Genomic DNA, 27,075 nt, shown 5'->3' on the forward strand with positions numbered 1-27,075 from the left:
CAGTTTTATCATCATTCATCTGCAGCTTGTTACATGTCATCCATGATTTCACATCAGAAATGCACCTCTCTACACCTTGGATGGTAGCATCAACTTCAGGTGGGTGACTAGATTTGTATATTTAGGAGTCATCAGCGTACAATTGGTGAGGCACTGGATGATGATCTATGACACTTGAGAGCAAATGAGTGTACAGAATGAAGAGAACAGGTCCAAGAACAGACCCCTGTGGAACACCACAACATTGGTCAACTGGGCTGGAGTGTATTCCATTTGCAGATACAATTTGTGTCCTGTTGACCAAGTAGGGCTTGAACCACAGTAAGGCTGTATCATGAATGCCAAATACATGCTGGAGAAGAAGTAATATATCATGGTCTATTGTGTCAAATGCTGCAGACAAATCAAGGAGGGTGAGGACTGTAATCTTTCCACTATCCAACGCAGAGAGAATGTCATTAACTACTTTTAGAAGAGAAGTTTCAGTACTGTGGCAAGGGCGATATGCAGATTGTACATTGCTAAAAAGACTGTTTGAATTTAGATGAGATACAAGCTGGGATAGAACAACCTTTTCTAAGACTTTTGATATGAATGGGAGATTAGAAACTGGGCAGTAGTTCTTTAAATTGTTATGGTTGAGTGTTGGTTTCTTCAGCAGAGGCTTTACAATGGCAGGTTTGAAAAATGATGGGAATTCCCCAGATGAGAGAGAGGTATTAATAACATCAGTTAGTGAAGACAATACTGGATCTAAGCACTCAAGCAGCAGTAATGTTGGAATTGAATCAAGTTCACATGACTTTGGTGCACTCTTCATCAGGATTGTACGTACGAAATCCATAGAGACAGGTTCAAATGCTGCTAATGGTTGCTGCTCAAATTCTGTTTCCCAACTGTATGGTGACAATGATTCAATTGAAACAGTGGTGTCAAGCTTATCTCTAATGGTTTGTACTTTGTCACGGAAGAAATTTGCAAACATGTCCGGGAGGTCGACTGGAGAGAAGGTAGTTGGAAGTGGTGTAGATTTGTTCCTTGACATTAGCTTGTTAGTAATCTCAAAGAGCTCTTTGCAGCTGGAACTTTCCATGATCTTAGTAGTGTAGTGGGCTGATTTCACTGCATGGACTATATCTGTGATACTCTTCTTAGAGGCTTCATAGATTTGCTTATGAATAGTGAGTCTGGTGGAAAGCCAAAGCCTCTCAGCTTTATGGCGGTCTCTTTTAGCAGCACGAAGCTGGTCCCTAACACTGCCATACCATGGAGAACACTTCTGAATTTATACTCTGCACTTGGTAGCTGGTGCATGTTTGTCAAGCAATGAATGCAGGCTGTTATCGAGTTGTTCTGTGGTAGGAGGTAAGCGAGTTGTTAAGTTAGCTTGGATGTCGTGCATTAGTTTGGTTCTATTTATCATACGGAGGTTTCTCTTAGTAGCAGATAAAGGTGGAGGGTTAGGGACTGATATGTCAAGATGGCATATAATGCAGAGGTGATCTGATGCAAGGTCATGGGATACCAGGGAGGACCGCAGAATGTTATCATCAGGTCTATGAAGAATCCAGTTTAACATGTGACCGTGTTTATGGGTGGGTTGGTTAACTGACTGTTTCAGGTTGAAAACATTAAAGGAATCGATGAGTTTTGATGTATTTTGGTTTCAGGGACAGTCAAAGTGAAAGCTGAAATCTCCAAGAATAACCAGGTTGCCACCTATCGAATTTCCATAGTCCAGGAGATTCGGAAACTGCTCCAAAAAGAGAGAGTCAGCCAGCTTGTTTTTTCTACTTGGAGGAGGGTGGTATAGGCAGGAAAAATGGACTGACCTTTGCTCCAGTGTGAGTGTGGTTTGGACTAATTCAAACGATGTGTGGTCGAAAAATGTGATTCAAAACCATTTTTTACTGTCATAAACTGGTCTAAATAATTCCTACAAAATTACTATACATTATCATCATGCATTTTCACATGTTACTGGGGATTTATATTAACACTAATAAAAATTTGGGGGGAAGTACTGTGATTTCCTTTTCTAATATTATTTCCAGTATTTCCATCAGTAGAACATATCAAGGGAGATAACTACTTAGTATAGTCATTTATCTAGTTACCTCCTTTGACAAAACTGACCTGAATGGCCAGTGGATCTTCATTAGTAATACCAAACAGTTTGTTAGTATTATATACTATAATCAGTAAAAGAGAATGGACACTATGTCAAGCAGATGGAGGGATTGAAATCCATCCAAGCCAATAACACTAGATGTACATGCAGTCACAGACACACATATCCCTACACTTGAGGCATATACCTTCTGAAAATGTTTTCCTTACATCCAAGCAAAATGCATTCGTCCCCTCTGTCACGACCTTTAGAGTAATCTAAGATCAGAATGATTCCCATGCATACAAAAAAATACTTTAAAATAATATATCAAGCAACCATCTCTAAAATGAACTGGAGAAGAAAGAAAATGCTTATTACATACACTAACCACATATCATGCCCACAAAATTTCAATAAAATCCTAGAAATGGTGATATGATGAAAACCCTTTTATCAAAAGCATTTTCCAGAAATGCCTTCTCAACTGAGCCAGAGGAAAAAAGTAAAACCTTATAAATGCCATCCACATAAATCCTGGAAGCAGTATCGGAGGAGAAACAATGACAACTAAATTCTCAAGTTACCCCTGGTCCTTTTCACAAATTGTTGAGAAACTCCCTCAAAACAGGCTGGAGGGAAAAGAAACTAAAACCCTGATGGGCATTAACACCAACCTAATATGAAGCTTACAAATAAATCTTCCAAGCAGCATGAACCTGATTCCTATAATTCCCATAATACCCCTTTCCAGACAACTTTTCAAGAACTTTCCTCCCAAAGAAATAAATTGGATGAAAAACATTTTTACACAGCTATACCGATAACAGCTATAATTCCTGCCAAAACAAAATCCTTCAAGCAGTTTAAGAAAAGTGTCTATGGCAAGTGGAATTCTCAAGATACGTTATATTTTACTTCCAAGTTCCCTAAGGAACAGGCAGAATGAAAACTGTACAACCTTACTGCACATCTATACCAACTACATATCTAGAAAACAAAACTTCAATAAACTTCTCCAATTTGAATGAGAAGAGAAGTGACCACTCAAATCCTATAATATTGTTTTTTAACAACTTTTCACAAGATGTCCCAAATACAAGTGAAAACCTAAAGCAATGTTGAGATAATTTCTCAAAATAACCCATATTCAACAACTTTATTTAAAAAAAAGACATGTCTCCACAAATGGGACATATGAAAAAGTTACACCTTATTACACAACAGTACCAATCACATTTTGTAGTCCACAAAGTTTCAGTAATATCCTCCAAGTGATGTGGAAAAAGTGTTAATCAACTCATCTCCCAAAATATCCCCATTTTATCCAATTGTTAACAAAACATATCACCAAAAATGGGCCAGATCACAAAAAGTAAATCAACCATATGTCAAGTATACACAATTGCAATAATATTTGTCCTCCAAGCAGTGTGGGAAAGGAAACCACAGCAAAGCACCACTGTTTTTGACAACTTCTCAATTCACCAAAGATTGGCCAGAATTTTAAAAAAAAATGTACTGCACATTCCCCAATCACAATTAACCTAGAAAGTATGATTACAATTCTCCAAGCAGTGTGGGAGAAGAAATTACAAGCTTTGTCAGAGGCTGATGGACAGACAGGCATAATGTAAAAGTGACAATATATCTGCACTTCATGTAAGTGTGGGGATAATATTATCTGCTGCTGTCTGTAGATGTATGTATAAATAGTGTTAAAAATAGTTAGATGCATTAGGGCTCATTTGCACATCTGACAGAAACATACTGATATAGGTAAAATAACTCAGAAAATTTCAATTGTATCAATCAAAGTTAAAATAAATCCAAATTTTGAAAGCGTGACAAGTATTAGTATGTTTCAAATTGTTAACAGTAAATGTTTTGAATAAATGATAGTGAAAAAATACTTGATTACCATAATTGGTATTGTAAAATGAATGGCATTTTGCTTTGATCAAAATAAAAGAAGAACAATGGTGCTCTTTCATAATGAACAATAATATTATTTGGGTCTGTAATGAAAATATAATGTCTACATTTACTGGTATAAAGCACAAGGGTTTAATTAAAAAAATGTGACATTTTTATAATTACCTCTGAAATCTGACAGAACTAGGAAAAGGAGGTTAAAAAAATCAACAGAAAATATTTGTCATCAATTTCTCAGAGAACAGTTACCTGATAATATAAACACTACGAATTTAATTCCACTATTTTCTGAAGCCAGATCTAGTAGAAGGAAGATACAATCTGCCTTTCCTGACTATATGCAACACAAATGCCAAAAAATATATCCATAGGAACTAACTCATCCATGATACTATTATAATTACCTCCCCTTGTCACAAAAAGGTGGCTAACTATATGCCAGAAGTTCTTCAGTTTATCTACAGGAACTAACTCATCCATGATACTATTATAATTACCTCCCCTTGTCACCAAAAGTTGGCTAACTATATACCAGAAATTCTTCAGTTTAAGCTAGAGCCCTACAATAAAGAGGATGCTCACATCTGCAGAAAGATGTCAGATGACCTAACTGTAATGTGATCTAAGTATTCTTGGAGAACCAATTTATGATTAAAATTTCCTTTGTCTGCTTAGTACATAATGTATCGCATTAAACTTCAGAGAACTGATATGAATAGAGAATGCATCAGTACCCTACTTCTGCAAATGTTGATATAATCCTTGTTTTTGTTGCTTTTTCAAATGTGGCAGCATTAATCATCTGTCATGTCTCTTGCAGTGAACAATATGCAAATCAACACACTATGTCCAATAAATGTATACAGTATAAAACTGCAGCCTTCTCTACTTCCATTTAAATAATATGAACATTCCTTTTTGTATTTCTGTGTTGACGGTTTGAACTTTTTAAGAGTCAGATTGTCCCTTTTACTGTTAATATATTTTCATGTGTTAGATATTTCTAAAATTATTAAAAAGTTTGACCATATCAGAGTTTTCTGCATGAAAAACATTGTGAGATTAAACTATCTGAGGTACTCCTGTAAAATTAGTCTTGTTCCCTAATCAATTCCACTTAAGCCAACTTGAAAATGCTAATCCAGACCAATATCCAGACAGCCAATATCCAGATGTGATTGCAACACTTGTATTTTTGAATTTTTCTGCTATTATTTCTGCATCCAAAGTCCAAGAGATCTTTGTTATGGCCTATATCCACTCTCCCATGATGTGTCAATCATGGAGAGTAGCTTTTAAATGCCATAGATATAAATTCATCAGCTGTGGAACAGAGACCTGTTTTATCCTCTCATCTGGATAAGGGCACACATAAGTCAGATGCGCTGAAGAAATTATATGGCCACACTGATGTGCATGGGGAATTTTACAAACTTCCTCATGAAAATTCATTTCTACTTGTGAAGCCACATTGATGAGTTTGGTAATCTGTGAAATAAGAGGGAAACTAAATTGTAATGAGTCAGCAATTCCATGCCAACATTTTACCATGATCAAAAGGAAGCCCAACAGAGAGAAAACTGACAGCAACCACAGATATCTTGAATATGACTTGAACTTATGTGTTTCTGTATGTTTTCCATGTATTGTACACTGCAATTGCAGTCATCAAGGTCAGTCTGGAGTGGTGATGCAGGCAACTGTCTTTGTGAAGGCCAATGGACTGATGCCTAATTTAAACAGAAATGACCAAAATAATAAACAATACCTTGGAACATGAACCAAAGAAATTTTATGACAGGTGAATTGGAATATTAAAAAAGCTGTCTGCCAAGCTGAGACATGGCAAACTCATCCCTCTTTATAAAGCCATACTGAATGTGATATCTCCATTGTGAACTTGCCATACATTTAAGGTTATAAACTTGTTGTAGTGACTCAAGTCATCAACAGGTAGGAGCTTTTCCATACATTTTCAACACTAGGAAAAGTGGTGAATAAAAACTATGTATGACTTTTTTCAGTCCTGACAACTCTCTTTCAATTCTAGTTGTGTCTACAGGTGTTACATAAGGTATCCACAAGTCTTCGCCCACTCTGGTGGTCTTCTGCTTGGCAGCCTGCTGTTGTCCATGTGAGCTTCTTTTCCATGGAGCACTTCATGTTTCTTTTGGGTGCCCGCTTCCCCTGTGTTGTCCATTTTCATGCCATCTTGGGTAAGACATGTCCAAGCCATCTCCATCAGTGTATTTTTTACAATGTTTTCTGATAGAGGCCTTGCATTGTATAGTGTCATTAGTTCATCATTCCATTTCATGTTAGGTCAAAGAATTGTTTCTATTCTTCTAAGGAAATGGGTGTGGACTAAATCCAGTTTCTTGCTGATGGCTTGTGTGCTTTCCTTCATTCACATCCATGCAGTAAAAAGTTTAGTACTTTTGATTTGTAGATTGTTTCTTAGTTTTGCCATGATGAAGAGCTGTTCTGATTTCCAGATTTCCATGTAGCATAGCAAACATTTGATTGGCTTTTGTCAACCTCAATGCAATCTCTACTTCACTGTCACCATTTGTTGTAACTTTGCTGCCTATACTGAAAACTGCAGTCATCTAAGTTGCTAATGTGGATAAAATGACTATCGTTGATCAGATTTTGTTGGTTTCTCCCTATGATGACAGTTGGGATATTAGTTGGATTAAGACTGATGTTGACAAGAGTAAGGTAAAGACGGGTGGAGAGGTGATTCATGTTTGGACTGCTTCCTTGATAGGAGATGTAATCTGCAGATGAATGACTGAAAAATCCAATGGATTTCAGGAGGTACACTGGTATAATGTTACTTGTATTGAGCAATCACTTAAACTTAAGAATATCCAGTATACAGGTGATCAGCTATCACTGACAAGGGGGATAATTATATTACTCTCTTGGAAGAGTTAGTTCTCACTGATCCTATTTTTAGCATCTGTACTTTATTTAGACAGGAAAATCAGGTGTTTTCATCTTTCTAGGAGGTTTAATACTTGACAAACTTGATGTCGGAAACAAATGAATCACTGAAAATCTTTAAAACACTTGAAAAGTGGTCTTCAAGCATTTATATTTTTTTCTATATCCAAGTGAACAATTTAATAATCACCCTTTTGGAACAATTAAATAAGTATGCTATGTACTTAGTTGTAGTTTCCAACTGCAAACAACATAGATCCAGATCTTTCATTGCAAAAAATGATAAGAAAATCATGAGAGTTTGAAGAACTGAGCTTTATTGTAACTTAAGTTTTAAAATTTTACAACTCTTGAGCTTGGGTTTCTTGCTCAGCAAGTTTTAAGAATAAAAGGCCTGGCCATGCACAAGCTCAATGTTTTGAAATATTTGTTCTCAAACATTCTGAACAATAAAATCCGAATCACATAACTTTCAGATTTTTTAAAATATTACTTCCCTCCTTGCCTACTAACTTTTCTTATTTCTGGTTTACACCAAAGACAATACTATGATTTTAGTGTTTTGCACCTGAGCTTGATTTTCATGCCAATTTTGAGAATATGGGCCCTGGCATGTAGATCATACAATTCTAGTCTTCCTCCATCTGCCAGTCTGAGACAACCTTTCAAAAGTAACAACATTTGGGATTGATCAAAGCAATAATTTGAAGCATAAACTCATGTTCAAGAGTTTTATGACTTCCAGGCTGTTTCCATTCTGCCTGCAGTTGGGCATACTTTACACATGAACAAATACATTATTAAACTGTACATTTATTATGTAAGTATACACTGGTTTGCATTTCCTATAATAAAAATCTCTGGTTTAGGAAATATACAAAACCTCAGCATGATGACCAGGAAGCGAGAAACAAATCTCGATAATTCATATGTTCTAATGTCCATAAATTGTGTTCATATACATCTTGTCAGGGCTTACTTTCAATTATTTCCCCTACCTGTTCCAAAAAGTTAATTGAAATATCTTTCATCTGTCACTGATGTTACAAGAGGTTTTGTAAGTTTTCTTCATCAGAGATTTTCTGCTGACCATTTGACACTATATCTCAGTAGTAAAACCTTACAGAGATTTTCTGTTGACCATTTGACACTATATCTCAGTAGTAAAACCTTACAGAGATTTTCTGCTGACCATTTGACACTATATCTCAGTAGTAAAACCTTACAGAGATTTTCTGTTGACCATTTGACACTATATCTCAGTAGTAAAACCTTACAGAGATTTTCTGCTGACCATTTGACACTATATCTCAGTAGTAAAACCTTACAGAGATTTTCTGCTGACCATTTGACACTATACCTCAGTAGTAAAACCTTACAGAGATTTTCTGCTGACCATTTGACACTATATCTCAGTAGTAAAACCTTACAGAGATTTTCTGCTGACCATTTGACACTATATCTCAGTAGTAAAACCTTACAGAGATTTTCTGTTGACCATTTGACACTATATCTCAGTAGTAAAACCTTACAGAGATTTTCTGCTGACCATTTGACACTATATCTCAGTAGTAAAACCTTACAGAGATTTTCTGTTGACCATTTGACACTATATCTCAGTAGTAAAACCTTACAGAGATTTTCTGCTGACCATTTGACACTATATCTCAGTAGTAAAACCTTACAGAGATTTTCTGCTGACCATTTGACACTATACCTCAGTAGTAAAACCTTACAGAGATTTTCTGCTGACCATTTGACACTATATCTCAGTAGTAAAACCTTACAGAGATTTTCTGTTGACCATTTGACACTATATCTCAGTAGTAAAACCTTACAGAGATTTTCTGCTGACCATTTGACACTATATCTCAGTAGTAAAACCTTACAGAGATTTTCTGTTGACCATCTGACACTATATCTCAGTAGTAAAACCTTACAGAGATTTTCTGCTGACCATTTGACACTATATCTCAGTAGTAAAACCTTACAGAGATTTTCTGCTGACCATTTGACACTATACCTCAGTAGTAAAACCTTACAAGACCCATTAATATCATCCATTTTGTACTGAAGCAACATTTAACAACTGTATCAAACTAACTGAAACATTTAAGGTCCTGACTACAGGCTTAACATAGCTTATGAACCCTAATGATTCTGATGTTAATTGCATCAACTATCCAGAAAGTAATTATTTTGACACAATTAACAACTGAATCACAGGTAATCCAGACACAATTATGACAGTGAATCAAGATTCATTTTTTTAAAAATGACATATTCATAGATACTTAAATTCAAAGTTTGCAGAAATTCATTTACACAATCATTGATTGTATGTGTTATCATCTAAAGCAACTATAAATTCCCTAAAGATTAGTACCCAAGAGAAAAACACTAAATTCACAGTAACTAAATGATATTTCTACATATGAAAGTTAAAAATGTTATAATTTAACTCTTCCTTTTCAAGCAGCAACAAGAAGACATCGTGCTATTAATTTTCACTTTCAGGTCTCCCATAGAATATTCACTCACTGAAAATTAAGACTTGCAAGCACATGCTAAAAACATGCTGATCAGAACAGTTTGAGTATTTATATGTTCGACAATTTTTTAAGTTGATAATTGCAAAAATGAAAAATGTTTTGTGATTGTAAGGTTTATAACAGCTAAAGGTTAAGAGGTATTGTACAGCTAAGTCAATATTTATTTACACAGAGAATGAAATATGTCTGTCCAAGCTTTTCTAGGGCTAAATCTTCGTCTGTCCTTCAAGTTTTACAATGTTCATAAAAACTAATTCTACAAATACTTTCAACGCAGAAACAGTTCTCAATGGTAGACGGGGTTTATTACTGCATTATGTACTGCACTTGAATATATTGAGAACAGCATTATGGTGAATGTACTAAAATGCAACATAGCCAAAACACAGATGTATCATATAATATTGTTTTAATAAGGAAATAAGGATATATTACTGAGCTCTGTGTTGTTTTCTTTCAACCCATATTGTCAAACATTTGATAAACCAGTCCAAAAGTACTGGTTCAGTTTTAGCAATAGGGTCCATAGTGATAATGTCTTATATCTGGAATCACAATATAACTAAATTCATTACAATTAGGTAAAGATATAATAATCTTATTACAGGGGAGTTAACTCAAACATGATAGGGAAAATAACTTACCACTGCTAATGACAAACTCTTTGCCACTCAAGATGTGATGTAGTAAGGTTTTCAGCTCATAGGGGCTCAAGTTCACAAGGTGGTCTGATGCCTCTTCACCTGTAAAATCAAGGATAAATTCCAAGAGTTACATATCTGCCAACATCATAGTATCCAGGGCTTAAATTAAAATGCAATAGTTATATTTTTCAGACATGGGTTTGTGTGGTTGCTCTAAACAGCAGGTGTTGTTGTTGTTGTTATAGGGTTTAACACCATTTTTCAGCACAAGATAGGCTATACATGGTGGCCAGTATTAATAGTGGAGGAAGAACCCGTGAAGACCCCAGAAAGAGCCACCAACCCACAAGAAGCAACCGGCAAGCTTTCTCACATATCCACATTGGATGAACCCAAGACTCGAACCCATACAGACAGAGGTGAGATGGCAGTGATCCGTGATGGAGAGTGCTTTAGACCAAAACAGCAAGCATAAGGACCCAACTAAAGAATGAGACATTTCTATAAACAACAGGACCTGCTTTTCTCCATTGTCCAGAGATTTTAACAGCAATGAACATGGTATTTTTGCAACAAAAAAATTATATATGCTACCCAGTAATTGTTAAAAATAAATATTTCCCAGTTTTACAGTCTTAGGGCAAAGCTTTTCACTGTCGACAATCTACACACAAAACTAAATAATACCGTATATACTCATGTATAAGCTGAATAATTTAGGAAAAAATAAAGCACTGGAAGAAGAGGAGTTGGCTTATCTGTGAACCAATGTCTAAACTGGACAGTTTTTAAGTCTTTTTTTTGCCACTGTAATGGCTGTAAATCTTGGGACATAAAAAATAATTTTTTTCTGTGTCCTAAGACATATGCATGTAAAAAAAAAATCATTTTCGGTGTCACGACACTTATTAAACTGTTATAAAGTACAATGACTGATTTTGTTATTATTTTGCATGTGCATATTTTCTTATTTCTCCAACACAAAATTAAATGAAGGTAAATACAGACTTCATAATTCACAGGCAGTTGAGTTTACCCGGGAGACCAGGCTGAACTATCATGTATATAATGTACAGTACTTACACAGTGCAAAGAGTGCATAGCGTCACTTAAATCCTTACTTATTCCCAAACATATTAGATGCAATTTTGCTACATTCATTGTTTTGACCAAATTGCATTCTTCCAGATAACATTTGAGCTAGTCCTTAATAGCTGTTTCATTTACGTTGAATCGCGTGCTCACAAGTTACTCATTTTCAATGATACAAGAGATCCTCCAAACTGAGGTAATATTTATAACAATGTAAGCACATTTAACTAAGATCATCCAAACTGAGTTAATATTTATGAAAATGTACGCACATTTAATTGTACAAGGCACATAACCAGCATAACTTACATGTTCACGAAGAGTGGTAATAGCAAAGGCTAAAATTCTCATTATAATCAACTTATCATCATCAATCTACTTCAGTTTTGTGTTTTGGCTAAACAACATCACAACTTTCCACACAATGGAAAGCATGATGTTTCGGCATCTCCTTTGATAGTTGGCCTGATATGTCTTCTGACGGCAATAAAGGCCAGTTAATCATTAAAACCCTGAAAATGACTTGTATTAAGAGGGAATTTTGACCGGCAACTATACCAGTACATTGATGTGTAATTGCCTTTTATTCCATAATATTAGCATGATTACCATAGTTTTGTAAAACGGGGTGTAAGGCATACCTGTAAACTTTTCAAAATCTAAGTAGGGCAAATGAATAAAAAAATATTGGAAGATTGGGACCTAAAATTGGGAGATTTTTCGTGGCATTTTTAAAATCTTGTTTTCACTAAATATTGACCAATCTTTCAAATCCAATATGCATGAAATTCGCCGTTTTCCCCTTAGATGCTCCTTTTTATCCCCTAGGACATGCCCTATTTTCATATTCAGGTCAGCTGTGGCCAAACTGCACAATAACTAAAGGTTAGTCTGAAATAAACAAGCAACAAAGCCAGAGCAACTAATTAACAGTTAATCCTTCTTATCGATGCAACTATTTTGTGAAAACAACTGGCCTTCCATCATAATTCAAAGAAACCATGTTCTACACTACTGTGTGTTATGCAAGCATCAGCAATTGATTGGCAAATAAAGTATTCCCAATTTTGGTGAACCAAAAGGTACCTAAATAGGCAGCCTCATGGTATCGTACATGTGGCAACTTATTTCCCCCATTGTATATCCAACCTTATGTCCTTATTGTCAACTTGTAAGGCATTTAGTATTGTTTACTAGATACATATGTAGTCTGAATTAGTCTTTTGAGGACACATATGCTGCATGTTATGTATTTTCATTCCTTCTTTTAACTTAACAATGGTAATTAACGTTTGTATATATGGTATAAAAATGCCAGGTGTTCACGCATGTTAAGTTTCTTTGGTGGGAATGGCATATTAGCATATGGAGTTACAGCATTCGTGGTGATCATTCTTGGGACTGAAATTAATTGTTAACAGTTTTATTGTTGCGTTTTTTTTTCTTCTGGTTTATTTTCTGATTTTTGTATTCTTGTAGAGGTGAAAAATCGTAAATTTACGTGAGTAATGTTTAAACTTAACATTCTATTTACTGAAGAAGCGAATTCTTTCTAGTAAAGTAATTTTGTCACAACAATTTTCACAGGTGATACATCAGAACATGGCTTCCATGGATTGAATACGATATATCTATTTATGTAGGACTTTTCTTTTTAACCCTTTACCTCATAGAGCATAGTGACAAAGTGCAGCTCGCTATACATAGAACACAGGTTACCTAGTCGACCGCATACGCATAGCTTGCCTGTGAACTATTAAGCAATGTAGTGTATGTTACGTTTAACAGCAATTTTAACCATTTTACATTTTTGGTACACATCTATTACATGTGGAACAATTTAAGAGTAAAGTCCGATTGTTATAGCTGTGTAATTATTTATCATGGAAGAATTTGTTATGTGCTTTAAAATCTGGAGAGAATTCGTTCACCGTCATGTCAGTGAGGCCGTGTGACCAACCGTAGAGCTGCCATTTCTCATACTCGAAATTTACAAGTTTTTCATCTGTGTCTACATCACTAAGTCATCTAAATTTGATAATTTATAAAAACTAATTGCAGCCTATATCAATATCAGAGCCTTTACCTAGGTTATTGAATCTTTCATAGTTGTGATTCTAATCATGAAAACTTCGTAAGTACTGAATGAAATCCGCGACCGCCATTTTGGAGAGTGGAGATTACGACCCAGTTACTTTAAATAGCAGATATCGACCAGTACATAAACAGTGACCACGGGATCTGACGTAATTGTCATTCACAGAAATGAATGTAGTATCTAATAAGGGGTTTTCCCCGAAGGTGGCGCTACGAAAACCGGCTTAAAATGGCTGATGTTTACAGCAGACATCAAAAGGCGCTTCTATGGGACTTTTGTAGAAGCGTCAAAAGTCGCTTCAATGCGACTTTTGTAGAGGCGTCCAAAGACGGTTGTATGAGGTAAATGAAAATCGAAGACAAAATTTAATAATCGAGAGTTTTCTGCAAAAATCGGGAAATATTATGAACTCGAGAGATAAGCATGGAACGACTCTAAAAATCGGAAGTTTTAATTCCTTCCGGCATTAGAGTATAGCGTAAAGTCACTTACATCAAAGCAAACTATAACTCAGCTTTTACGGCAATAGCATAATTTTCAAGGCATTATTTCTAAAACTTCTTTATTATATTTTGGAGATATCGTTACAGTTTAGTGCAGTGGTGCCCATGATTTGACTCCAAGAGATGTACTTCATTCAGTGCATGTTTAAACCTTCAATGTACATGCGGTGGCGCCATTATATAAATACGTTCTGTTGCCTAATTACAAGCACTGAATCAAACCATACTGGTGTTTGTTGTGGTCACTGATATCACATTTTAATGAGTTAGGTATTTATAGTTTCAAGGCAAAATAAAAAGGTAATTACTGGTGCACTGATATAAAATGCCCAATGCAATAATACATAAAAAAAAACAATAATTAAGTCAAAAGGGAGAGGCAGTGTTACAGCAACTTGTGAATGCTCAATTCTTGTCAACGTTCAATCAAGTTATACACAAATCTAAATTAGGCAGAAACAATAAGAAAACAGAAAATTAAATAAATTACTTTTCAAACAAGTGTATACCATTTCTTTTTAATAATTTTTGTTAATGTAAGTTTGCTTAAATAAATGCATTTAGAACTTACCGCATGATGTTACGGAATTGTCGGTCGGCTTATACACGGGTCATGCACTTTTAAGTATTTATATCGATTCAGTTGGGGGGGGGTTGGCATATACTCGAATGGGCTTATACGCGAATATATATGGTATTTACGAATACATTTTTAATATTTATGCAGAGTAATGCTATATTTTGACTATAAATATATATACATCATAAATATATTACTTTACTTGATATACACTTCTTATCACTTTAAACACAAATCCATCAGCTTTTTTTGTACCCACTGGTAGTACCAATACATGTTAATAACACATCTGAATCCTTTCATATCTGCAGTCTAACTCCTTTACTATTTTATTAGTGCAGTTCTCCAGATGAAATGGATACTATAATTTGTATGTTAAAGCTAATTACCTTTCTCTCTCTCCACATAATTATTGTATTAATGAAATTTATTAATTTTCCCAAATATTGTCATGAATGTTACTAGCAAGTATAATGTCTACATAGGGAAACCCAGAGGCCTCATATCCTTGCTTGCCAATAAAGAAAATGTTTCAATGTTCTTTACAAATAACCAATTCAGGGTGCATTTTTGCTGTTTGTCTTTCTTCTGTTTGTCAAACTATAACATTTGATAGGTTTCAGTGCAACCTTTGTCTGATAATTGTACAAAGTCTGAAATTGTTTTATAGCACAAAAATTGTTCTTTATTGCAGAATGCATAACTTAAATATTTATCCCCAAATTTTTTTGAGACTATTTCGACACTAAAACTCCAAATATGGTAATCATTGCCAGGAGCCAAATCACTTAGACTGGTCCAGGCATTTCATTGTGGGATAGCCCTACTAGACCTCCCAATATATGCATGAATACAGACCTAACTACTACATCCAAAATGAGGTTACCAAGGGAAATACGCCAGAATAAAACTGAGACTACTGGAACTTGTGAAACGCACAAGTCAGAGATGTTGACTGCTTAATCAGAACTAAATATAAGTTAGTTTACATTACTAGAAAATGAAAAACAAAGAAAATGACCTGCATACATATACAACATTTCTATATCAAACAAGTTAATCCAATTGATTGAGACTAAGAATTGATATGCCTCACTGTTTTGTTTCCTTATGCATGTTCTCCAGCGGTAAATATAACAAATCCCAATCAAATGCCAGCTCAATGTAAAGCTGGTGACCCGCAATTTTACAGTTATCGAAGTGATTCATTAAATAATTCCACCAAATGCCTGAAGATGAAAGGATGTTTATTCTTTATCATTACCTTTAACAAACTTGTGACTTATGTAACTGCTGGATCTCATGATATGGAGCATGTCAGTTAATTCATGTGATAACTGGGCCTATCTAAGCAGTTTCATGATCAAATGATTGGCCATTCTTTTAGTACGGGACATTTATTAGTTTATGTTCCACCTTTTTGTTTTTTACCAGCTCTAAAACAGTACTTGCTAGACGTCCAGAAATTGTTTGCACTATTTAAAATTATTATAAATTTGGACAATAAGATGGGTAGTCTTAGGTCTAAATTTCTAAAACTGATAGTCAAACTTTAAATTTGACGAGTCAAAGGCGTTCAATTTAAAACAATGCAGTAGTGTGTTTATTAGAATATAAACACTCTGAGAGCTTTCAAAAAATGATTTACTGTTTTTGACTTATGTAATATGGACATCTGTAAAATGTCTTGAATGTGATTGAAGCAGTCTTCAATGATCCATTGTTATCATGACCAATTGTGCAATTCTTATGCTATGCTTTAAGTACCAGTTACTAAGAAATTTATGGAAATGTGAAGCTAGCTTATGGATGGAATAAATAAATATTACCTTGGTTAATTTTCCAGTTCATCTGTGTGTGTGCATGTGATTTCTATTTTTAATGTAGCTTTAAAAAAATTTCAGTCATATCACTATGATGTCTGCAATGTGGCAGTTTATAGTGATGCCTAGTACTAGGGCATCATGTTGCTGACATGTAGCATGATGTCTCACCCAGTCACATTATTCTAACACCAGGCCGATCAGTCCTAACACTAACCTCTTAATGCTGAGCACCAAGCAAGGCAGCTGTTAGTACCATTTCTGTAAGTCTTTTATATGATTCAACCGGGGATATAACCCACGACCTCTCGCATCCAAGGCAGATGTTCTAACCACTAGGGCACCGGAGCGGTCCCAATTCATATCCTAATATGTACACCTAATCTTAAATATAAATGTGAATGACTCAAGTCAAACTGCAAAAACTGCACAGACTAAACTCTGCCATTACATAATGCACTCACAGATCTGGGTGTTTGCAGTTGGATAGAGCAATAAGCAGAACAAACAACATAGACTATGGCAGATCAGGATATTTGTTTGCAGTTTGGCTCAACTTATAAGTAAGTATATACAGTATTTACAAACCTGAACACTTCAATGCTCTTGACAGTTCCGAGGCCATTACTTGTATGATAAGCCCCACTCTTAATCGCAGCATTTCGTTAAACAGCTTAGGTTCAGTTCTGATGAACATGGCAAGGTAGATCAACAACTCCTGTAAGCAGAAAAGAGCAAATAATTATGGCCTTACTTCAAGCTTTGGCAATAATGGTCTCACTTAAAGCTTTTGTGATGCAGATTCTGGCCTTACATCAAGCTTCTGTAATGCCAGCCTTATTTCAAGCTTTTGCAATGCCAGATTCAACAGAAAACTTACAAAATTAAAGAGATATTTGCTCCAATTTTCAATATATGCAGTCACAAGTATAATACTTTTTTATTCTCAGAAATGTTTTAAGCTGAATGCATGCCAAAAATATCAGAAATTTCTATAAAAAAGCAGGAGGGATATGATATTTTCATCCTTTTTGTTACTATTATTTTGTACGGCCATTTTCTTGCATACCATTAATGACACACAAAGACAGAGGTTGACCCAAATGACCTATCCATTTCACCTTCCAGCAGAAAATTCATAAGAGTAATGATTCACTGTGTAAACAGACACAGTAAAATATATCTTGAAAGACCAATCCTGCCAAAAATTCATGGTCTCTCATCACAGGTCAAAACACTAATTAATCAATAAATTTGTGCACTGAATCTAATGTGGTCAGTAACAACAGTGGTCTTTCAAGACAGGTTTTACTGTACTGTAGAGCACACATCAGGCGTGTATAGTAGGACAGAACTGTGTTGCTAACATAATCTTGGCACTGTATTTTATTGTGTTACAGTGCCATAAAACAACCAAACCATATTATATACATTGTGCTACACCAGCTGAACAGTCCTTCACAAGTATTCCAATTAAAGGTCAAGATGGACAAATGAATAGGTGTGCAAACTTGTGCAATGTCCATTTGCTTGAGACTAATGAAACCTGTAACTTCATTATTATTAAAAATTCAAACTGGTCATTCAAGTGCAAGTGACTTTCAATCAGTAAAAGAATACGACTGATAATCTGTAGCATTTTATGAACTGCAATGGCAAAACTGTACTATTGTATACATGCAGTTTTCAGTATTTTGTGATAATGTCTCTGATGCTGCATGCAGTTCTAATGTGCATGATGTAGTGTCATTGTTATAACACATGACTGCTGCCCTTGTGTGATAATGAACGTAAACAACTGGTTTTACCTTTATTCATTACAAGTTGCATATCATGCACATTTACTGCAGCATATGGTTAAGTGGTCTATTCACTGACACTGCTCTCATATAAAAACTGCCCCACGCCTACTTTAAAACTAAAAATTCCCTTTCAATGAAAATGCCAAAGTGGTATTTCTGCCACCATATGAAAATCCTGAGAAATCACTGGATCAGTATTTAAATCACTATTGCTATAAACATTTTAAGTAAATAAACTAATGTATAAACAAAAGCATGAGGTTATAAAACAAGTTAACAACACCAAGATTTCACAACACCACTGTTATGTTCATCTTCTTTCTTCTGTTTTAGGGCATTCCAGTGATTTGTTTCTTTCAATGAATTCTGTACTTTCCTAATTCTTTGTCTTTATTCCTGTTGAGAAGTTCTTTCTCAAATGGTGTATAGTATCAGGACTACCCATCGCTCAAAAGCCATGTGGACCAACATAATAAATGTTTACTGCATCAGTGCAGAAAATGTCTTTGGATAAATGGGGGAGAGGCAAAGCAAAGAAATTCCTTTTATGTCCTGTAGAAAATTCCACAAGAAATTTCATCCACTTCTTAATGTTTATTCTAAACTTGTGGTGTTTTTCTTCATAACATTACAAGTGCATAATGTTAAACCAGTAAATGAATGATGCAACTGAAAATTTCTTTTGTGTGGTACCACAATCTGGATTTAATTCCTTTTTAAAGTCCACTTACAAGGAGAATCTGAATGATCAGATACCAAATATTGTTGTGATCATAACAAGAACATATATTTATAAAGGATGGTTATGTTTACATCGTTTAGCTAAATATTTTTTCACCATTGTACTTTGATACACTTTCTATTGTTAGGAATGCAATATTTTTTTGTTTTCTGGGGTTTAACTCTACTTTTTATTACATGTTAGGCTATACATGGTGGCCAGTATATCTTGTGGAGGAACAACCATGGAAGACCCTGGAAAGAATTCATGGGAAGCTACTGGCAAGCTTTCTCACATACCCATGTTGATCTAGCTGAGATCTGAACTCATGCAGACCAAGGTGAGATGTGTGAGAGATCTGCCAGCTGGGCCCCTAGGACCATAACATTAAAAGAATTCAAGGTGCGGAGTCATCTTCTGTACTCTAATCTGATCTAGCTCATGCACATTCATCTTCTGTACTCTAATCTGATCTAGCTCATGCACATTCATCTTCTGTACTCTAATCTGATCTAGCTCATGCACATTCATCTTCTGTACTCTAATCTGATCTAGCTCATGCACATTCATCTTCTGTACTCTAATCTGATCTAGCTCATGCACATTCATCTTCTGTACTCTAATCTGATCTAGCTCATGCACATTCATCTTCTGAAGTCTGTTCAATCAATTGATGATAAGACTTTCAACAATACTTTTTCAAGTTTTATGATGTTTCATTAAGTAAGCCAAAATAATATGAAACAACTAACCTGAGTTAAGGAAGCTGTGCTTAGGTCCTCTCCACAAGCATCATAGATGATGGCTGCCAGTTCATCGGGTGGTAATGGTCTTGAATATAAATATTGTTAAAGTTAAACAAGTAACCCATAATAAGTGTACAGTTTAGTAATACCATGTACAACAGAGCTTTAAAATTACTGATACAACATTTTACTGAAATGCAGTAAAATCTCATGATTTAATTTTTGAGTGTTTCATTTTAGGGTTGATGCAACCAAAAAAAATTTAAATAATAAATAGTGCTCATATATGTTTACAATATTTTTTGAGGAAAGAAATAGATGCATAAAATCTAATAACATGTGTCCTGATTACATGGATGACCCTGCCAACATGATGTAAAGTTCCATGTCAAACAAATGCCATAATTCCATTTAATGTTCCTGAAAAAATGGTGAAAATTGATGCTTGATTGGTTTTTATTGGAATTTCAACATAATACTGGCTACATCATGCCAAAGAAATGGGACAACTTGAGGCAGCCAACATATGCTAGCTGGCATGTATCAACCCTTCCCCCAACTCTTGGAATATGAATGTGATGCTCTACCAACTAAACTTGACCTAGATCTTATTAAGGTCCTTCTGCAATCTGACCTAGGTCTTATTAATGTCATTCTGCAATCTGACCTAGGTCTTATTAATGTCCTTCTGCAATCTGACCTAGGTCTTATTAATGTCCTTCTGCAATCTTACCTAGGTCTTATTAATGTCCTTCTGCAATCTGACCTAGGTCTTATTAATGTCATTCTGCAATCTTACCTAGGTCTTATTAATGTCCTTCTGCAATCTGACCCAGGTCTTATTAATGTCCTTCTGCAATCTTACCTAGGTCTTATTAATGTCCTTCTGCAATCTGACCTAGGTCTTATTAATGTCATTCTGCAATCTTACCTAGGTCTTATTAATGTCCTTCTGCAATCTGACCTAGGTCTTATTTATGTCCTTCTGCAATCTGACCTAGGTCTTATTAATGTCCTTCTGCAATCTGACCCAGGTCTTATTAATGTCCTTCTGCAATCTTACCTAGGTCTTATTTATGTCCTTCTGCAATCTGACCTAGGTCTTATTTATGTCCTTCTGCAATCTGACCTAGGTCTTATTAATGTCCTTCTGCAATCTGACCTAGGTCTTATTAATGTCCTTCTGCAATCTGACCTAGGTCTTATTTATGTCCTTCTGCAATCTGACCTAGGTCTTATTAATGTCCTTCTGCAATCTGACCTAGGTCTTATTAATGTCCTTCTGCAATCTGACCTAGGTCTTATTTATGTCCTTCTGCAATCTGACCTTGGTCTTATTAATGTCCTCCTGTGACTTGACCTAGGTCATATTAATGTCCTTCTGCAACCTGACCTAGGTCTTATTAATGTCCTTCTGTGACTTGACCTAGGTCATATTAATGTCCTTCTGCAACTTGTCCTCTTATTAATGTCCTTCTGCAACTTGACCTAGGTCTTATTACAGGATGGGACAGACTGAACTAATATCTATCTTAACATCATATTATTCTTTCCCAAATATGGCAGTAGCATATAATTTAATAGTGCATGATAAATTCCTGTTAAATAGTACAAATGGACTTATCAACAGAAATTATTATGGTGACAATTTTTTTACTAACTTTTACGTGAAAATATTAAAATCATGTATTTAACAGTTCACAATTTAAAATGACAGTAATTTTTCAAGGAATACAAGACAAAAAGGAGCTTGTTAAAGCTGGCAAGTCTAAGAATCTGAGAGCTTAAAAAATTGGTAACTAATGAGAAAATTCTTTCTATTGTTTCAAATTCAATCTTCAGAAACAAACTGTATAATTTTGTGACCCACCCCAAAGCATATTACAATAAAATAAGATAAATAAAATGCTTATTTGATAAATTAATGAAACTAACCTTGAATTGTTATTTTTTATTCCTCTTTTTTGTTCTTCATGAGCAGTTTATTGAAGACAAAAATATATAAACAAACTCCATATATGTAGCATATGAATAAATTGTGTGTATTGCTTATGTTAAGTAACTCACAACACATTGTTCACTGATGTGAATATAAAGAAGCTAATCATGTGAAGTTATCCTCATAGGGGTTTGAATATGTTATAGATTGAAAGTGCATCCAGCAAAATTGCAAATGTGAGAGAGAGAGAGAGCATCGGTAACAAAAAGCAACAAAATCTGGAGTTTTGTTTGCAGACATCGATGGTCCAGCATCTGCCAGAAGGTTTGGAGTAGAAAATAAAATCATTCCATGAAGGCTAGAAGAGAAGAAGATGACTTTGCCAACAATATGATTATTAACATGGATGAAACTCGAATGTACTTTGATATCACTCCTATATGGACTGTCAAAAACAAGGGGATTAAAAGTGTGTGAATTCACATGACTGGTACAGAAAAAAACTCTAACTTTGGTCTTTGCAGTTTCTGCTGCAGGTGTGTTGCATCTAATGATAAATTTTTTCAGCATGAGAGCTGAACGTTATTCAGGTACCAAAAGTATGGATTGTACGTGTGCAGGAGAAGGGTTGGGTTGATAATAATAATAATAATAATAATAATAATGACCTCATTTAAAGAGGGTAACACAATTAGCTAAGAACTAATCTACCTTGAGGCCCTCAAAAGGGAGGTGATGCTGCAGTGGATTAAATGGATTTACAAGGATTAATAGGTTTTTAAAAAAATAGGATTTAAGTTTGAGTGCATTTGTTTTTACATGCAATTTTCAAATGATTTAAAAACTGTCCCACAACTTATAACTAAAAAAAAACAATGTCTCACAAAACATACAGTGCACAAATAAAATTAAGTTAAGGTGTCCCAACAAATACGGTGTCTCAAGATATACAGCATCTCAGGGAGAGATAAAATCATCAGATGTGTGTATTTTCAGGCAGATAAAGAGGTTTATAGTTTTTAAAATACATTCTCAATGTCATTATTGTCAAGCTGGTATATTTTATTTTCCATGGCAGGGAAGACAAAACTGACTATCTAATAAAGCAGCAAGTCTGAATAAAAGTTGAAAGATCAAATCGTTTTCATTTAAGTTGACATGAACATTTTGTGGCTTGTGATTTTGATACTTTTGGGATATCTTCATTCTATTTAATTCTCATGGGCCTATTTGCTTTGATAATATATGAGGTCACACACAATGTATTTTTTGGCACAAAAGGTCATGTTGTCCATCAATTACAATGACCTAACATTATAAGTAGAAATGTGTAATATTTAAAGCTTTTTATTCATTGTCATGTCACAACAGAAACAGCTAATAATGTATAACAGGTCATGAGACTAGGTTGTAATACAGTACATGTCTTGGTTTTTTTTTTTACCACTAGTAGGGATACTCTGCAAAAATAAAGGTCCCCACTAAAGTTTCAATCTCTGATCCACACATATGCAGCATTCTGTGCTAACTCATTCAAAACTAAATGGTTTTATATAGGACATGTCTTGACGGTGTGAAAACACACCATAAAATCATTTTATAACTTCATTACTGTAGCAAGTGTTTTTGTTTTAGTATTAGCCATAGATCATTTAAACAGTGGAAAGGATTAAGATCATGACATACATACACACTTACCGTGTGATAATCTTCTCTCTATGAGGTGGGAGGCCCACACATAACTGTTTTTGTCTTACCAACAAATCTGTTGCTGCCTGAAACAGAGGATTCAATATTCTTTTGTAAATTACATACAAATAAACATTAGTTAATCATGTAAAAATTACACAATTTCCCCAGCATCCATCCAAGCAGAGTTTAGCTGCAACTGAAAAGGCTGATCATTTAGATCAGTCATCCTCTGAAGCAACAATCAGTTCTTATACAATCAATAATTAACAATGAGTTCCTTATACAATCAATAATTAACAATGAGTTCCTTATACAATCAATAATTAACAATGAGTTCCTTATACAATCAATAATTAACAATGAGTTCCTTATAAAATCAACAATTGCTAGCATGACTGATATGCACTTCATGATGTATTAAACCACACAGTGAGCATATTTGGGCAAACATCATCATTGATTCATAATTCTGAAACTATTGAGATCACAAATTTCTCTTTCTCACACACGCAAATGATGGGTTGCTAACTCAACATACCAGACATTCAACATAGGGTGCTCATAATTATTCCATGCAGTTTTTTGTTATCTTTACCTAATTATTTAAATCCCCATCAAATTCAAGTTCCAAAGCATAAGACAGTGTACATATCAAACCTTATTTCTTATTCTCTAGACTTATCAGAATCCTATCAATGAAAGACTGCCCTCGTCTTGTTTCTTGGTCAACCTAAGTCTTAATATGAGTCCCATACTCCATGTGATGTGTCTAACTTTTATCATCATACAATACTGTTATGAGAGCTAATTTATCATTAAACTCAACCAAACATCATTGCTATGTAAGTTATATATATACCTTTTAGGCCTTACGTCTGCGAACTGACAGAAAATTATAAATTTCTTAAATCATTAGAAAAGTTTAAAAACATCTTGTTGGGTAAGATTCCATGCTAAAACTTTATACTATCAAAGAAAATACAGGTTATCATATTATGTTAAAGGGAACAATACTAAACCGGAAGTAACTGCAAATATGGGACAGAATATTACTGTTTTTCCAGCATATAAATAATGAAATAGTATCCTTTTATTTACAATTAAAAACAGCTTCTTTAATCTTTCTTTTTAAATAATAAATTTTGTTAATATCCAGTAACTATGTTAAGATTTGGGGGAAAAAATCTGGCAAGCGCAAACATCTTTTGGAAGTTTTTGGTTTTGCAATTTTAACTGAATCAATCCATAAGATTTTATTACTACAAAATATGAAATGTCTCATTTAAATTTATAAGTTAACTTCCGCTCTCACATTCTGATTCTGCCATATTAATATGGATTTGAAATCTATGAAATATATGCATTACCCATTAATTTGGCCAGTGTCTTTATCTACTGTCACTTAAACAATACAAGCGTCATCTGCATCATTTTAATACCTTGTGATCCTGGAAATGGATAGCCTTTTAGGTTCATACAGACACAACACAACAATCCATTAGGTTCTCATCCTTCTGTGATTCAACATGTCTAATTAGTCACATCTCTTACAATCTTGCATACATATGAATATTAATGTACTTCCAATGTGTTAATATCTGTTATTTGATATTTTGTTTAATCTAACATATTTGCATGTAATGTCCTTTATTTGATAAATGAGAGTACTGCATTATTATTTTCATGTACAGTACACACTTAGTGTCGTTACCATCTTTCACTTGGGCTAGTATAATTGTCCCCTAATTACACCCCACTTTCAAACAACTGCATCCAGCTATTACTGGTGAAATCAGGCCTGTGCTCCACTGTGGTATTGATTTTAAACTGATAGCTTTATGGCAGGTTGGTTTATCACCTTATGTTTGATTTTTGAAGAATGAGTCAAATACATAAGGTAATCCACTAACTGGTCATACAGACCAAAATTTAGGCCTGCAATGTTGACTGGAATTAGCATCTGTCAAGCGAAGTACAGAATTGCCCGATATATTCTAGTATATGTCACTGAACTACACTCAATATCACTCTTCACCAGCACAAGTGTAGCATGGTCAATCCAATCTGTGTGTACTGTATGAATCAATTATTCATTTTACACTTAATCAGAATTTCTATTATTTTGGAATGTCAGTTCTGGATAAATCTGGGAAGAAAAGGAAGAACATACCAGAGCTAAATCTTCTACTCTTTTCCTAAGCATGCCAGCAGAATGTCGTACTAGCCACCACTGCTTCCAGTGACCAGCCTGTAAATCAATAGACAATGAACAGTACATTTCACAGGCAGATTTGCAAAGAACAGTCTTTGTCGGGATAAATTAAGTCATAATACACTAATATAGCTTTTCAAAGAACAAAAGTTTTCAATCTTCTAACATTACTTATTGTTTATCATGTTAATTATAAGCTCTGACATTTCCCTTCCTTTACTTATGTGAAAACCATAATGTAAATAAAAATCACTGCTTGTCTCCATGAAACTCAGTCTCCAGCAGCCATTGTAAACATCCATTATGCAGAAAAAAAATCAGATTAAACTGATCTGAACACCAACATACTGTCCCCTTAAAAAAAGAATAAAAGACCTCATATGATTCTGAGAGAAAAAAATGCTTGTATGACATCAAAGGAGGGTTCAATAACATGCTGATCATAATTTGACATTTTGTTTTCTTCTTTGTATATCTATGTTCTTACAATCTGCTTTGAAAGCTTATGTCACTGTCCACCCCTTTAAACCAAGATCTGACTAGGTGAAAGTCACAAACTTTGCGAACCATTGCAGTGACAACCAGAATGTCACCAGACTAAATATGACCACTATCAGAAGCATAATATATACATCAGAAGTACAATTCATGTATCAACAATAAATATACTGAAACTATGCTAGTGAATAAAATATAGGTCACTGTGACTTCTTTGATTGTATGAGTGTATTAATAATAGATATGCATCTGATTAACAAGTTTAATGATTATAAAAAAATTAATTTAAACATCAACATCACTAAAACATGAAATACTGGTCAGAGAGATTTCACTTTTTTGCAATATTAAAGGATATAGTACTTATCAAGATGAATCTCCTCACAATGTTACATGATTTTAGGTAGAAGAGTATACATATAGTATACCATAAGCTTAAGTGGCCATGTGGTCATAAAACTTAACCAAAGCCAGTAAATGATGACATATAGGTGATGATGAGCTTCTATTGTAAGGTGGTAGAACTAACAGAGATGCATGTAATCATAAAGTTAAAGATTCTTGCATGAATAGTACCTGAGAAATGAAACTTCAAACTAAATTACATATGCCATGTCATAAAATACATTCTCTGATGTCCTACTTGAGCTATGACTAGTATCTACCTACTTCTGCAATGAGGCAGTAGTGCTCATTCTGATGCATCCACTCACCAAGTTTGACAGTATGTAAATAGCAAACAAAAATGTGAGTTGTCATCAACTAAATGCAAAAACTTAACCTATGTCAGTAAGATATGAAATAAGGCCAGGTGTCCTGCAAAGAAAAAGTATTCAATGACCTACCATGCTCCGTTCAAACACAAAATGTAACAAAAGTGAAGCATGAAATATGGGTAATAGTGACATACTTTGTGAAGAGGGTAGTATTCATCAAGATTCATTCCCAAACCCTATTTCATGACTACAGGTGTAACTGTATGTACAGGGTGGAGATAATCTCTTTGGACACGAAGAAAAATCAAACCTAAGCAAGAATGTAAAAATAATGTACATGCATGTGCCAAGTTAGCCACTTTAGTCCCTTCCCAATGAGTAGGTGCTATTAAACCCACCCTAAACTGTGCACAGGGGTCATGTTTAACAAATACAAATCTCTGCAGATTAATTATCTAAGATC

At 34.6% G+C, this 27,075-nt stretch overlaps 1 protein-coding gene across 9 annotated transcripts in view; it reads right to left on the reverse strand.

The window, feature by feature from the left end:
• The window catches only part of LOC149797543 (putative phosphorylase b kinase regulatory subunit alpha), a 180,993-nt gene that overhangs the window by 39,746 nt on the left and 114,172 nt on the right, over positions 1-27,075 (reverse strand). For all 9 annotated transcript variants that reach the window (XM_089962405.1, XM_089962407.1, XM_089962413.1 and 6 more), the window contains 5 exons: positions 25,357-25,434; positions 23,193-23,269; positions 19,562-19,640; positions 16,875-17,004; positions 10,191-10,289 (listed from right to left, as the gene is read on the reverse strand). In XM_089962405.1, coding sequence (XP_089818531.1) covers positions 10,191-10,289; positions 16,875-17,004; positions 19,562-19,640; positions 23,193-23,269; positions 25,357-25,434 — 463 coding nt within the window. The remainder of the gene's footprint in view (positions 1-10,190; positions 10,290-16,874; positions 17,005-19,561; positions 19,641-23,192; positions 23,270-25,356; positions 25,435-27,075) is intronic.

The sequence above is a fragment of the Sinohyriopsis cumingii genome, chromosome 6 (genome assembly GCF_028554795.1).
Source record: "Sinohyriopsis cumingii isolate HCF-2022 chromosome 6, ASM2855479v2, whole genome shotgun sequence".
NCBI lineage: Eukaryota > Metazoa > Mollusca > Bivalvia > Unionida > Unionidae > Sinohyriopsis > Sinohyriopsis cumingii.